The 15,735-nt window shown below is 34.7% G+C and overlaps 2 protein-coding genes across 2 annotated transcripts; one reads left to right on the top strand and one right to left on the bottom strand.

Moving 5' to 3' along the window:
• Positions 1 to 423: 423 nt before the first annotated feature.
• On the bottom strand, positions 424 to 2,737 carry LOC125194687. The gene is made up of 4 exons (XM_048092930.1): positions 2,534 to 2,737; positions 861 to 2,422; positions 694 to 783; positions 424 to 433 (listed from the first exon to the last, which is right to left on the bottom strand). The coding sequence occupies exons 1-4, from the start codon at positions 2,735 to 2,737 to the stop codon at positions 424 to 426; spliced, it is 1,866 nt and encodes a 621-aa protein (XP_047948887.1).
• Positions 2,738 to 11,784: 9,047 nt separating this feature from the next.
• Positions 11,785 to 15,735, top strand: LOC125195876 (E3 ubiquitin-protein ligase RNFT1-like). The gene is made up of 9 exons (XM_048094147.1): positions 11,785 to 12,058; positions 12,171 to 12,847; positions 13,189 to 13,265; positions 13,394 to 13,562; positions 13,651 to 13,739; positions 13,842 to 14,006; positions 14,147 to 14,224; positions 15,142 to 15,245; positions 15,418 to 15,735. Exons 2-9 carry the CDS (start codon positions 12,202 to 12,204, stop codon positions 15,521 to 15,523), a joined length of 1,434 nt encoding a protein of 477 aa, XP_047950104.1. The 5' UTR covers positions 11,785 to 12,058; positions 12,171 to 12,201; the 3' UTR covers positions 15,524 to 15,735.

Below are 15,735 nucleotides of genomic sequence, written 5' to 3'. Positions count from 1 at the left end.
TCTATTCTTTTTTAATATTATCTCCCTCCCTCCATTTATCAATTGCCTAAATCACCCCTCAAATATTTTACCTAAATTACAAAATTTGCCGTCTCTACAAATTGCCTAAATTTGCATAAATTTTCCGTCTCTACAATATGTATACAAAATTTGCCATGCTCTACAAAATATGTACAAAATTTGCCATGCTCTACAAAATATTTTACGTGAACTTTAGTCTCTTAAATAATAATTTTGTTCAAAGACAATTATCAATTACCATACCAATCCATAAACATGTATTTATCATATACCATCCAGAAACATCATGTATTTAAAAAAATCTAAAAAAGTAACCATTAAACTCCTCCTATATGATTACTTCTACAAAAACATGGATTTAAAAATCATAGTTTCATAAAATACTTCCAAAAAGTTATAGTTTCACAAAATACTTCAACAAGACACAAAAGCATAGACAATCCATGAACATGTTCTTCAAAAACATTATTCCTCAAAATACATTATCACTAAATTGGCTTCCTTGGAGTGAGCTTCTTCTTAGTACATATTTTCACTGTGCGTCTTCTAGGTTTATGCTTTCCTCTACCTCTGCGCTATAATTCATTTGGCTGAAATTTTTTAAACTAATGTGAGTTTATAAAAAATAGTAGGCTCCATGCTACAAATTCTACACAATTAATTCTTTCATACCTTGTTGGTTCTTCAACTGCAACTGCCCCCTGCTTTTGGCATGTACTACCACGCATCCCACCTAAAGGTCGTCCCTTTGCACGACTCTTCCTGCAACTCAAGTAAACAAAACAAAATTAAGACTGAGATAATAAAATAAAGAGTAAGACGCAACTCCAAGTAATTACCTTTTCTTTGTGCCATTAAAAACACATTTAGCTGATGAATCTCTATGACCAAATTCTTTGCATCGCTTACATTGGACCTGCCACATTCCTTTTGTCCTAGATTTGTTTCCTTTGCTTTCTAAGCATCCAGGTATCCTATTTTTCCTCGGTCTTCCGGGAGCTCTTTTTGCCAAAGGAGGTAACACCTTGAAGCCCAAGTTCATGCTAGGCCACTGCGACTTGTCAGGAAATGGGCTAATTACCCCTGCATATGCTAGCCTAAATAGTCTCACTGAAAAGTAAGGATGTAGATAATCTTCCATTTTAGGATTTCTATGTGAAGTTATCACTGCTAATGCATGTGGGCATGGTTTCCCTGAGATTTCCCACTCCCTACATGAGCAAGTGTGTTGCTCAAGATTCACCACATGTCTAATTACCTTGTGTTTATCTGTGATCTCAGTCACTTCTGCCTCACCCATACCACCTACTTTGACCTTCAAGTGGCCCAATTTTCTACTAAGAACATTGAGATGGCGAACAACAATTGGAAGCATGGTGTGGCCTTCCAATCTTTCACCTATATCTCTCCTCCTTGCATAGAGCTCCATGAACTTCGATCGCAGGCAATCAACTAGCTCGGCTATTGGAAGGTCCTTGTAGTCCTTCACCCATCTGTTCCATACCTCTGCAATATTGTTTGTAATATAGTCACATTTGATATCTTCAGAAAATTTGCTCCTCATCCAAAGTTGTTTGTGATATGTCTCTAAGAATGGTTGCACCCTGTCATTTGCTTCGTACATCTTGTGCATTAGGTGCTCATGATAAATTGGACAAAATGTCCTAGCTGCAGGATACATGCGTCCAAAAATTGGACCTTGAAACCTCTTTGAAAAATTCTTCATCAAGTGGATAAAGCACTCTCTATGCTCTGCCAATGGAAACACCGCCTTCACAGCATTCTCCAACCCTTTGCACGCATCTGAACAAATAGCTAAATGAGGTGGACTTCCAATTGCCCTCCTTAGCTGCTCCATAAACCAAATCCAATCTTCATTGGTCTCACTTTCAAACAACCCAAAAGCAACTGGAAACATCCAGTTATGGCCATCTATTGCAGTAGCTGAAGCTAGTTGTCCATTCCATCTACCATTAAGAGCTGTTGCATCCACACTTAAATATGGCCTACACCCATTTAGGAAGCCATTGATACTAGGCTTGAAGCAACAAAAAAATCTTTGAAAATACACCCCATCTTCGGTCTCTTTCAACCCTATCTCAATCACACTCCCTGGCATTTTAAGCTCAACCATTGCCTTAAAGTTAAACAAATTCTCAAAACTGTCCTCCCATGTTCCATACAATTTTTCACGTGCAATCTGCAATCCAGCATATATAGTAGAATAATGAATTGTGGTTACATACTTATCTTGTAGCTCATTTTGCAATTTCTTTGCTCCCATGTTTGGATCTTTCTTTAAAAAAGGGATTGCTTTTTCTCCAACCCAATGATACGATGCCATCTTAGTCCTCACTCTACCAGTGGATGAACAAAAATGCTTATCTTTATTCGAAGTAACCTGTCCCAGTGATACAAATATATTAGTTAGAAAACACACACATAATTAAAAATGAGCAAATATATTACTTACATAATAGTACACATGATTAACGAGGTAGCAAATATATACCTTGACGTGCTTTTCAACTTTCATGAATCTAACAATAATTGACCATGGACAACCCTCAGCTTTGCAGAAGCCTCTGAACAAATTTGGACAGGATTTCTCTATTACTAGTTCAAATTGATTCTTTATAGCATGTTGCTTCACTGCTCTCCTGAAATCATTCATATTTGCATATATGGTTCCAACATCCATCGGAGGATCTTCCATATCATGAAATATATTCTCTTTCATTAGGAATACAATCATCAACTGTTATGTCTATTATCTCATCAACAATTGGATCATAATTCATTCTCTCTCCTGCATCACTAGGTTTCTCTAATGTTAGACCAACAAAAGCAAACATTTTTTCTTCATCCATCAAGATCTCAGGAGCACCAATTTGTGATTCTTCAAGTGGAGTAATTTCTATGCTATCCCAATCAATACTATCAGTTTCATTTATGTGATCCATCCTACCAAATAACAAAAAAATTAAATATATCAAAACTGTCAATATAATTGTACAAAGTTCCAAATATATATATATATATATAAGAAACAAACTAGTATATATATGTATTATATATGTGTGTGCATTCTTTCAGCACAAACAAACATGGATATATATGTATATATATGTATACTCTGCTGCACAAAATTTTAAACAAATGTATGTCAAAAATTTCAATTACGTAAGCAAAGTAACATAATCTCTCCACTTTTTTGAGACGTATATATACGTCAGACAAACAAAAACTATGTATGCATGTATAATGCATATGCAACAAAATAAAAAAAATATGTATGTATGTATATTACATATACAGGTACATAAGTATATGTATTTTTGATTCCTTACAGATTCACGCTGCTTTGAGTTGGAGTGACGGAAGAGGAGGGTGGAGGCGCCGTGAAGGAGGGTGGAGAGGAGAAGCGCTTGGAACATAAAAAAAGGCGGGTGTTTGGACGTGATAAAAAAACGGCGCTGATTTGTGGAATTTAGGTAAAATATTTGAGGGCTGATTTTGTAGAATTTAGGTAAAATATTTGAGGGGTGATTTAGGCAATTGATAAATGGAGGGGGGGAGATAATATTAAAAAAGAATAAAAAAATGAGAAAAAGTCAGAAATCCCTTGTTCTAAAAAATACGCATGCCACGATCCCAAATTACGAAAGGTCAGCGAATTTAATCCCTAATTTCGAGAGGTCAGCGAAATTAATCCCTTATTCCGAATTCTCTCAAAAATATGCACTGATTGTAATACTCCCTTCGTCCCTTACATTTTGTCACATTTCACTTTTTACCATTTTTTTTACTGGACCTCATATTCCACTAACTCATTACAACTCACATTTTATTATAACTAGTATTACCACATGTGCTTGTTGTTACCACATGTGCTGTGCACAGGACAAAAGATTTTTAAATAATGAAGATATATTAATTTAAAATAAAGAATATAGAGTAAATAAGTATAAAATATATTTACAGATAAGAACTAATTAAAATAAGTATTTGTAATATTATAAACAATTAAAAATATTATAAACAACAACAAAAAGATATTTGTACTTCTCTTAACCCACTCCTCAATGAAACATTTCATATTTTAGCAGATGATTGTATACTATTTTAATATTTGATATAAGTGTTGTAGTATAAAATAAAAGAAATAACAAAAGAGGAGATGTGTGGATGAAATAAAATAAGAATATAGAGTAAATAATATAAAAATATATTTACAGATAAAAATATAAACTATTTATAAAAAGTATTCATAACATTATAAACAATTAAAATATTATAAACAACAATAAAAATAAATTTGTACTTGTCTCAGCACTCTAAATGAAACATTTCATATTCGTCATGTCATTTTATACAATTTTAATATCTAATAGTATGAGTGTAGTAATATTACTTAAAAGAATTAACAAAATAAGAGATGTGTGGATGAAATATAATAAGATGTAGAAATAAAGAAAAGTATCACTAAATCCAAAAGATAAAAAAAAAACCAAATAATTTGAACAGATAAATAGATCTTGATTTCGTTCGATCAACAAATCATATGCATACATAAGTGCAAACAAAAAAGCCTTATAAAAACAACAACAGACTAGTTTATAAATTTTGAAAAACTTTTTTGTAAACAACATTAACAGTATAATCACTTCTACTATAATTTCATCTCCACAAACTAAAATCTTCAAACCTTCACGACTCATGACTCTAGATGTAACAACATACAGTTTGTCCATGACTAAACACTGACTTATTTAAAAATATTTACACTATGTGTAAAGTTTTATTATTCATCGATAGAATTTTATATTCTTAATTAAAAAAAATTCACAATAGTTCGAAATATGGAATATTATTATCATCGATACTTTTATATTCTTAATTACTACTCCTTCTCTCCATAGCAGTGGAGACATTTTTTTTGATATGGAGATTGAGGAAAAGATGTGTGAAAAAAGTGAGAGAGAAAGAAAAGTAAAAGTGAGAAATGTGTTTCATAATGAAAATTGATTCTACTGGAGAGTGTTATATTGCTAACTCAATACTTAATTGCTAACTAAAACTAAATAATAGTCATTAGATATTTAAATCAAGGGTCTAGATAATCAGCTCCGGAATGTCAATACGGTCCCATAAAACGTCAATAAGGGTATTAAGGTCAATTTACAACAAATTAGTTGTAACTAACTTTTGAAAAATATCTCATAACTTTAAAACACATATAACTTTCTCGATTTAAATTATTTTTTGCACAACATATATCAAATTAACGATAATTTCATAAGGATTCTAACGAGATATCACTTGCATATGTTCGGACGTCAAAATTTGAAAAAAAAAATCAATTTTTTTTTAATTTTTTCATACAGCAGAAAATTCAACATAATATATAAAATATGTCAATATGATACATATAGAATGTCAATATAAGCAATGTGTTAACATTCTCAAAGCATTGTGTTGACATTCTCAAAGCATTGTGTTGATATTTTCGAAACACTATATTGACATTTTCATCCAAAACCCTAATTTGGTAGTTTTTTTTATCTTTTTCAATTTAATTAATAAAAACGAAAATTACATGTGGCAAATTATAGACCACAAGTTTTCTAAAATCATATGGTCTTAAATTAGTTGTAGTTAGCAATTAAATGATGAATTAGCAATTGATCACTCCCCTGATTCTACTACTATGGAACGGATGAAGTAGAACTTAATGGATTCTAAAATGAGAAATATGAGTAATTGTAAATCAAAGTCAACTCAATTTTCACTATATACTTTGAATTTAATTACTTAGTAAAAAAGATTTGAAAATTTTATTTTCCCTCTTGAGTCGAAGTAACACCAAATGTACGATCTAATAATACCAAGAAAATAACACATAATATGTGTTCGTATTAATGAAAATTTTAATGTGATGCTATATTGTTCTTATTTAACAATGACATTAATTTAATTTCACTTCTTATCATTATTTATTTGTGTTATAAATTATTACTTATTTGATTTAGCTAAATATAAATTCAATTCATACACTGTTCAAAATTTTGTGATGTCTAAAAAATAGAAATATTAGTAAATCAAAGTAAACTAAATTCTAACTACATATAAATTTAATTAATTAATGAAAGAAATTTTAATTTAAAAATATATATTATATAAAATCTAATAAATTAGAAATCCAAATTAAAACTTAGCATAAAATATAATAATAGATACAACACTCAAATTAAAATTCTATTTAACTAAAAAAAATGTACTACAATACTATAAATTAATTAATGAAAGAAATTTTAATTTAAAAATATATATTATATAAAATCTAATAAATTAGAAATTCAAATTAAAACTTAGCATAAAATATAATAATAGATACAACACTCAAATTAAAATTCTATTTAACTAAAAAGATGTACTACAATACTATAAATTGAGTGCATAATTTTATATCATTATTTGAAATTTAAATTATACTACTCCAAAACCCAATACACTAAAAGCCTATTAAACATTAAACTAAAGTCCAAACAATATACCATTGAATTAATATTCCTCAAACCCTAAACTAACATGCGTTTCCTCCGTCTCTCTCAAGTCTCTCTCTCCTCATTCCTTCCTAATAGGCGGCGGAAATCAACTCCGGGCCAGAGCACCGCACCTTCGCCTCGCCGCGCCGCGGTGCTGCTTTGCCTCTTTCCTTACTCTCTCACGCCCACTGCCCCCCCGTCAACCTTGCCTTTCGTTTCATGCATATGCCACCCTGCAGACGCCAGTAAAGATCGGAACTTTGAAGTGGTGGCTAGAGATGCCATGATAGGGAGGCTGAGAGGACACGAAGGAGTGACTTGACGGAGGAAATTGAAGGTTTTGCGGAGGATTTGGTGGGTTTGCACTCCCTGGTAGCCGGCACCGGTGTAGTACATCTCTCTCTACTTCCTCTTCTTTTTCATTGATGCACTATTTTTTAGCACTACAACTACTTGCAAGTATACAAGGCAGAAATAGTATAGTTAAAGGTCGGTACCGAGATATCGAACTCAGGGAATAGAATTGCAACTGGCTATCATGTACTAAGCGTCATATACTATCTAGAGAAACACAACGTTTTGGGTTTGAAATTATAAAACTAAATAAAAATAAATATAATAAAAAAAATCAAATAAGATAAAATTAGGCAAATAGAGGAATTTCAAGGATAATTATTTCACTAACTCTTTAGTTATTCTAAGGGGTAACTGCTTTTAAAGTCATCAACTTTTCATGAATTCCGGTTTTTCCCACGAACTTTAAAAAGTTCGTGTAATATCATGAACTTTATTGTCAGTTGCTATTTTCCCATGTCAGGTTTTCCGGTCTGATTCATACTGTTCGTTTCCTATTAAGACAATGTCCAAATTCTTTTATCTTACTATCGTTATTTTCGTCTTTGAAATAGCTTCGCGTGGGTACTTTGTACGCCTCAATCGGAACACGGATGAAGAAGTTATGGCCATTTGATGAAGGCTGCGACCTTTGTGCGACCTTGTACTATCATAATGGCCATAACTTCTTGATTCGAGTTCCGATTGAGGCGTACAAGGTACCGACACGAAGCTATTTCAAAGACAAAGATAACGATAGTAAGATAAAAGAATTTGGACATTGTCTTAATAGGAAACGAACAGTTTGAATAAGACCGGAAAACCTGACATGGGAAAATAGCAACCGACAATAAAGTTCGTGGTATTACACGAACTTTTTAAAGTTCGTGGGAAAAACCGGAATTCATTGAAAGTTGGTGATTTTAAAAGCAATTACCCCTTATTCTAATTAGTTCTACGTTCATCCGACTCAAGTTTTACCACGATTTCTCCCTATCATGCATCAATACTCATGTCACAATTATTGTATGAACATATAAGATAAACCAATCAAAGCTATCATCGATCAAAGATTGACAATCAAGGTAACGGCCAATTAGTCGAACAAACGTTCAAGAAAAATCAAGTGGAACGAGTTCTAAACATTAAACATAAAAAGAACTACATAAAAATTAATTACTATCAAACCTCAAAATTCTATTGTTTAGCATTCCATAGACAGACGAACTAAAACAATAATTAAAATACGAGACATGAAATAAACAAACAAAACCCAAGGTTGAATCTTGAAGTCTTCATGCTCCTCTTGCCTTGCTTCAATCTCCAAGAATGATGGAAGAATTAGGTTAGGGAGTGGAGAGGGAGGAGCCTTGGAGGCTCCCCTTTTGGAGGCTATGAATTGGTGAATAACATGAATTAGGTTATGGGGTATATATAGGCTTGAAAATGATTTAAATTTGGTAAAAAGTTTCCTCCAAGCAATAATAAAGATGGAATTTTCTTGCCCCATAGTAGAAGGAAAAGATTTGGTTTCACAAGGTAATGTCGTATTTCCTTCTTTAAATTTTCGCCTAAATTGCATTTGACAGCTTTGCGCGACTTCGGTAGAATAGCCATAACTTTCTCCACAGAACTCCGATTGAGATGATCAAGGTACCAACGCGAAGCTCTTTCGAATACGAAGAGAATGACATGTAGAACGCCCTGATCGTCCTCCAGGTTCGTTAGAAAAATGAATTTGAACATAGGCTATCGTGCGCCACGTTTTTTTGGCCGACCGCCACACCTTGGCTGGCGGTCACCGCGCATTAATCCGAAGCTTCTGACTCTTTGGTAGCGGTCGCCGGACGATACCTGAAACTCCAGATTTCCTACTTCGCGTTTTAACTCCCCTTTTAGGCTCAAATATGCACATTTCTCACAAAACATGTCAAAATACCAAAATGTATAAAATATGCAAATTATGGACATGTAATGCAAATTTGACATTAAAAACGGACCAAATAATGGCCTTAAAACCCTGCAAAATCCGAGCGTATCATTCATCTTCTCACCTTTCGTCCACATCTCTCTCGTTCCTGATCCCTCACTTTTTCTCGGCCAACTACCGTCTTGCCGCGCTCGTCATCTGTCGTCGGAGCTGTCGCCAGATTCCAAGAGCTTTACTCTGCTGCAGTCAAATAATAATAATAAAAAAATCAGAAATCAGTCTCTCTCTCTAATCAAATCCGAAACTTCTTCTCCCTTTCACTGCCACCGCCTCATGCCGAAATATGTGCTGATAGCTAGTCGTCGCCCCAAGCGTATGGTTGCAGCTTGGAGCTGTCGCCGTCCGCAATAAAAAAATTAGATAATTAGTCCACTAAAATGCAGATTCAATCAATGGTGTGGTTATATATAACAACTTAATCTTATTTGAGAAGCCATTATTGCTCAATAGGAGCTGCCTCTTTTCTGTCAAATGGTTGTCATTTCTCAAATTGACTAAAAGCGCAAACAAAATAGCTTCACATTTCCCTCCAAAAAGGGTATAAAAGTACTTTCACCAAACTGACACTTTAGATTATGTTAGATGTTAGATTTATAAAACTAATATATAAAAGTAGGACTCACTCTCCACTAACTTTTTCAACTCACTTTCCATTGCATTTCTTAAAACTTGTACCCGATCAAATTGTGACAAAATTTAAGGAACGGAGGGAGCACTAGTTTGGACCCCCGTGTAAATATTCTAGGTCCGCCACTGAAGAAGAAGATAGTGTCGGAGTTTGGTGCCCCTTGCACAGCAGAAGACATGCATAAACAAATAAATCATGCATACATATCTACTTGACTAATTATGAGATCAATTATTCACATGTCAGACTGCATGCTAGAACACATATAATTCATGCTAAGGAATTAAACCCTAATACATGATATCCTACAGTTTAGAATTACCGATTTGATTCTCCAAAGAATCGGTGATTGCTTGCGCCTTTTCCACGTGATATTCTTCGTACTTAACCACAAACCTTCTAATATGTATCCCGAACTCAGATAATGACCATTGGGTGGGCAAAGCTTGTCAAAAAGGGCTTGATTAGAAAGAAGATAGAACTTCAGATATATGAAGAACTGAAAATTCTCACTACCGGTGAAAGTAGGTCACGAAAATTATGAGCGAATTAATTATTAATCTCCTTTCTAATCTCCTTTTATATTGAGTTATAATGGGGTCAGATTAGAGCGTCTCCAATGGCGGACGTCGCGGTAGGACGTTCGCCGTAGTGAAGGGGAAGGGCGCCCACGCCCGTCCCATATGCCCGTCGGATGCCCGTCACCTCCACGGGCGGGCGGACGGACGTCCGCCATAGTGGTGACGGTCGGACGTCCCACTCGGACGTCCGAGTTTTAAATATTTTTTTTTATAAAAAAACTCTATAAATACGGCTCGTTAAATTTCGTAAATTTGAAACGTATAAATTGAATAATTGTGATTTTATTTTATTGCGGGAAGTCCTAGTGGAAGTCCTACATTGTGCAGTGGGATGGGAAGTCTTAGTGGGAAGTCCTAGTGACGTGGCAGAAGGTTTTTGTGGGAAGTTCTAGTGGATGTCCTAGTGGGAAGGGCGCCACCAGAGATGCTCTTAGGGATCTATGAAAGTTGGACTTGGGTCAAACCTGTTGGACTTTTATTAATTAAATTGGCATGCATAAAATCCCGTGCCGTTCAAAGAATGGGTCATCTTCCTTGGGACGGAGGGAGTATCATTTTTATAAAACGAGTGCAGAAAAGTAACCGGGGCTGCTAAAGCAGGACGGGGGGAGTAATTACTAATAATATACTCATATACTCATATAATAAAAACGCACTATTAAACTTTTTATATAATAAATTAAATAAGAACAATATTAAAATTAGTGAATGATAAAATTTTTAAATAATCTTTTTATCGATACATATAATTAAATACATAAGTTATTAATTATTGTAGCTAAAAAGTATACATATTATGTATGTATTAAATAGATAAAGTTTATATTAATTTAAAAAAATTTATGTTAGAAATAATATTATAGCAAATATATAAAATTAGACACGGATTTTTAGTTAATTTGGATAAAAATATATATTATATTTATTAGTTATTACATATAAATAAGCACAGATTATTAATAAGTTCAAATATTTAGTGAATAATGAATTATATGAATTATTAAATCTCAGGTATAATTAATTATTTATATATTATACAAATAAAATTTAGTACTTAACAAAATATAGTTAAAATTTATTGGATAATAATTAAAATTGGACAAAAATTGCATTTTAATGTATAACACTAATTAATGTTCACAATATTTCATACATATACATGTGGTAGAGTAGTAGAAATGCCTCTATCTATGCTAGAGGACCTGGGTTCGAACCCCTCTATTCTCATATTTTTAAAAAAATTTAAACAAGTCATTTTAAAGATATAAAACTGGTTTTCGGTTTCTGGTCGGATCGGCCGGTCCATCTGTTCATAGACATGCTTATGGTTCATAGCACCACTTGCCGGTTCGCAGTCCAACCTGTCGAACTGGCCGGTCTGATCCCATTTTAAAATACTGATTTTTAAAGTACTTTGATCAAGGACGTTTCTTCGAAAACGAGAGCATCTCATAAAAAAAGAAAAACTTACCAAAAAAATAAATTAATGTATTAATAATGGATACAGCAGGTGGTGGGTCAGCAATATTAATATTCTGTCCAACCACGAGTTTTCAAAGGTCAGCTAATGAAAATAGCACACACACGTATTTATGTGATTTATTCAAAATAAAAAAAATAAAATAAAAACGAGTGTTGGCGATAAATAATGGTGATTAATTAGTTTTGCAAGTGTGTATAAACTATAAACAGCAGGGTCATCGTCCGTAGCCTTGTTTCTCTCTCTTCTCGCTCCTCCATAATCCAATCAAAGAGAAGAGCAGAGAGAGCAGAGAGAGAAAGGGCAAACGCGTATTCAACGACTCGCAGCCGTGATTCTCAACGTTACCCGCTTCCGATTCTCCGCTGCGGCCGCCTCATTTTGAATACATCCTTTTTTTTCCTCATTTTTCCAGCATTCAATCACCATTCTTCTTTTTCAACCCTAGCGATCATCCACGGATTTTCGATCTCCAAGGTAAATTAACACTTTCATCACGCAACTTTGTTTCTTTTATATTCAATTGCTATTTCTTCTTGCTTTTTTTATCTATGTAATTGTAATTGTAATTGTAATTGTTCTTGATTAGGGTTAGGTTTAGGCCTGGGACGTCCTCGCAAATGGAAGCGTCCGGTGGAAATTCGGACGCTTACCGAAGCTCCTCTTCTTCCTCTTCATCGTCGTCTTCTTTCTCGAATACCTCTACCTCTAATCATTCCCGAAGAAATGGGCTGCAAATTTCGGCTTCTACCCTTCTCCGCTCTCCCTTGTCCACCTTATTAGAGTACACCGGCTTCATCAGAACCAGGCCAAACAGTTCCGATTCCGATTCTTTATTGAACAATGGGGGCTTCCACAATGACCTATCGAATGACCCTGCACCTGCCCCTTCCGCGGGAGAGGTTTCCATTAGGATAATTGGCTCTGCAGAACACGATCACGACAGGGTTGCTACTTCTCTGCATTCCGGGCCATCTGCTGAGTCCTTTTCGAGGCCGGTTTCTAGGTCGCCGTCTGGAGCTTCTGTACTCTCCTCAATGGAGAGTCAGGTTGATCTGCGGAGTGGTAGAGAATCTGTGGATGGGGCTACGAACTCGACAAATGCAGATGGTGATGCAGAAGGTGCTGAGGGAGTTGGCGCCAATAATAGGGATTCTTCTTCCTCTTACCAGAGATATGATATACAGCAGGCTGCTCGTTGGATCGAGCAGGTCCTTCCTTTCTCGTTGCTTCTGTTGATTGTATTCATACGTCAGCATCTCCAAGGTATTACCATGCTTCATCATATTGATATGGCCTTCTGATTTGTGTCAAATCATATTGACGTTGTTAATATTTCTATTGGCCTTCTAGTTTGCTAATTATTGCATATTTTTTCCATTCTTGCTGCATATTGACTTTAGTCATCCCCTGCCTTCATGAACCCATATATTGTTATCATTTAATTTTAATAAGATAACAGTTCTTTATCTGGTTTAATTTCTCTGAGAAAGCGCTTAGTAGAAGGTGCATTGCTGCATTTTTCGAATAGCTATATATTATGCCTCTTCACCGTCTATCATATGAAAGAATCATAATAATTTATTGACTCAGTTCTATGTTTGCAGGATTCTGTGTTACAATTTGGATTGCTGCTTTTATGTTTAAGTCAAATGATATTGTACGGAAGCAGACGGCACTAAAGGTACTTGACGTAGATTTTCATATCTTTTGAGAGACTTCTAAGTTTTAATACATTTTCTGTGAAGAATGAAAATCCCATATGTTTCACTTTGAAGTCACTGTTAACAAGGGTCTGTCTTCCCTCTTCAGGGTGAGAGGAAAATAATGACTCTTATTGGCATTGTCGTTCTTTACTCACTTCATGTTTTCGGGATTTACTGGTGGTACCGGAAAGATGATGTGCTCTATCCTTTGCTGATGCTGCCTCCAAGAACCATACCTCCTTTCTGGAATGCGATATTTATTATCATGGTGAATGGTGAGTCATTTTCATTAATCACTGCGATTTAGAAGAGTTACATGTCAGTAATTTGACCTTGTTCTTTATGATGCACCTTTTTCTTTAGATACACTTGTTCGTCAAGCAGCAATGGTCATCAAATGTATGCTCTTGATGTATTACAAAAATAGCAGAGGTCGGAACTACCGTAGGCAGGTAAATTATGTCTGTGCCTTGACTTCTGTCAACTAGATACTTGTAATTTATAGTTTGTTTCGGAAAGTGCATACCTGCTAATGAAATATTGTTTATTCTCAGGGTCAACTGCTAACTTTGGTTGAGTACCTGCTGCTCCTTTATCGTGCACTGCTCCCTGCCCCTGTTTGGTACCGTTTCTTCTTGAACAAAGAATACGGGAGCCTTTTCTCGTCGCTTATGACTGGATTGTATTTAACCTTCAAGCTTACTTCTGTTGTTGAGAAGGTATAAACATGTATTCAGCCAAGTCTGTTCTTTTAATGATTAAAAATTATAGGATTTGTAGCAGTAGTATGCAGTGGATCTTTTCAGGAATCTCTATATTCCCTGCCTTTAGGCTCTGCTGATTTGAGTCATGTTTTCAGGTCCAATCATTCATCACTGCTCTTAAAGCACTGTCAAGGAAAGACATCCACTATGGTGCTTATGCTACAACTGAACAGGTATTCATTTTTCTTTCTATGGCCTTAGTGTCACTGTATTCCAGATTATTTGAGCTGTTGTTAAGGAAATTTACTGGCTAAAGCTTTTTAAAAAAAAATTATCCAGTTAAGGAATATGCATATATATACATTAGGGTAGTGATAAAATGCAAACTTATTTATTGTACAAACTCAAAACTCCTCAACACAGCTTCAACACAACTTCAATACAAATATCAACACGGTATAAAATTTCAAGATTTTAATATCAACACAGTATCAACACAAAATCAATCATTGACTACCGTTGAAATTCTGTTGATATTTTTCTGTTGATGCTTTTTTGTGATCTGTTGACATTTTTCAATTGTCCAGATCATAGTTTTGAGTTTGTAGCATATTTAGAGTTTTCATTTGATCACATTCCATATACATTATATATATATATATATATAGGCTTATACTGGTCAACAATCTTGCTTCCACTTTAGCACAAGCATTTAAATTTTGCAAATGTCAACCCTTGTTTACACCTTGCCTGTGAATAGTTCCGCCCACTGCCTTACATGTGTACCTTTAGGTATGCTAGCTGCAATTCAAATGTACTTAAAAAATGCCTGATGTCCTTTCACTGCATTACCAGCCACTTGATTCTTTATTGGAATGGGGCTGGGATGGAACTTGGAAGACAAAGATTTGGAAAATTCTTGATGAGCTGAAAGACCTAACAACATCCCACATAGAAAAGAAATTGTTCCCAAAATTTTTGTGTTGCCATACTATTTTATGATTATGTGCTATTGTCACTGAAAATCCGTTTTGCTGCATGTTCTCTTTATGTATTGTATCGAATTTCATACTGACATTGGTGCTGCTCCCTTTGTGCTTCAACTTGATGACTAATCCTCTTGCCACTTCATTGATTTGATTATATTCAGGTCACTGCAGCTGGAGATTTGTGTGCTATTTGCCAGGAAAAGATGCACTCTCCGGTCCTTCTACGTTGCAAGCACATATTTTGTGAGGACTGTGTTTCTGAGTGGTTGGTTTTCTCTTCCTACCTTTAGTATTAATCCAAAATATGTCGAGAATCGTCATTGCTGCTTGAGCTACAAATATATTGAAAATAGCAGCAAGACATATTTGTATGCAGTCAGATTCTCAAAACTTTATTGGCTGTCTTGATTTGAGCTATTGTTATTTTTTGTCCCCAGGTTTGAGAGAGAACGGACTTGCCCTCTATGCCGTGCATTGGTGAAACCGGCAGATCTTAGATCGTTTAGTGATGGGTCAACTAGTCTATTTTTTCAGTTATTTTAAATTCAGGAAGTTTTCTGCTTTGGTGGCTTAATCCTCGACTCAAAGCAGCTCTGTCCTGATCACACCATCTGCATAGGAAATCTTAATTGCAAATATTATGTTGCCATTGACACGGTCATACATTGTAAACAGAAAGTGTATGTGGAGTTACATTCACTGTCAACAGTATAAGCAATATAGCATGCGGTATATAAAAGCACAGTTTTGATGAA

This window comes from Salvia hispanica, chromosome 6, assembly GCF_023119035.1.
Source record: "Salvia hispanica cultivar TCC Black 2014 chromosome 6, UniMelb_Shisp_WGS_1.0, whole genome shotgun sequence".
NCBI lineage: Eukaryota > Viridiplantae > Streptophyta > Magnoliopsida > Lamiales > Lamiaceae > Salvia > Salvia hispanica.
This window is presented reverse-complemented; position numbering and strand designations above follow the sequence as displayed.

Coding starts and splice junctions, on each gene's coding strand:
- LOC125194687 (XM_048092930.1), bottom strand. CDS start 2,737: ATGGAAGATCCTCCGATGGATGTTGGAACCATATATGCAAATATGAAT. Junction 2,423..2,533: donor AAGTTGAAAAGCACGTCAAG/GTATATATTTGC, acceptor TCACTGGGACAG/GTTACTTCGAATAAAGATAA. Junction 784..860: donor TTTAATGGCACAAAGAAAAG/GTAATTACTTGG, acceptor CTTGAGTTGCAG/GAAGAGTCGTGCAAAGGGAC.
- LOC125195876 (XM_048094147.1), top strand. CDS start 12,202: ATGGAAGCGTCCGGTGGAAATTCGGACGCTTACCGAAGCTCCTCTTCT. Junction 13,266..13,393: donor GGAAGCAGACGGCACTAAAG/GTACTTGACGTA, acceptor TTCCCTCTTCAG/GGTGAGAGGAAAATAATGAC. Junction 15,246..15,417: donor GAGGACTGTGTTTCTGAGTG/GTTGGTTTTCTC, acceptor TTTTGTCCCCAG/GTTTGAGAGAGAACGGACTT.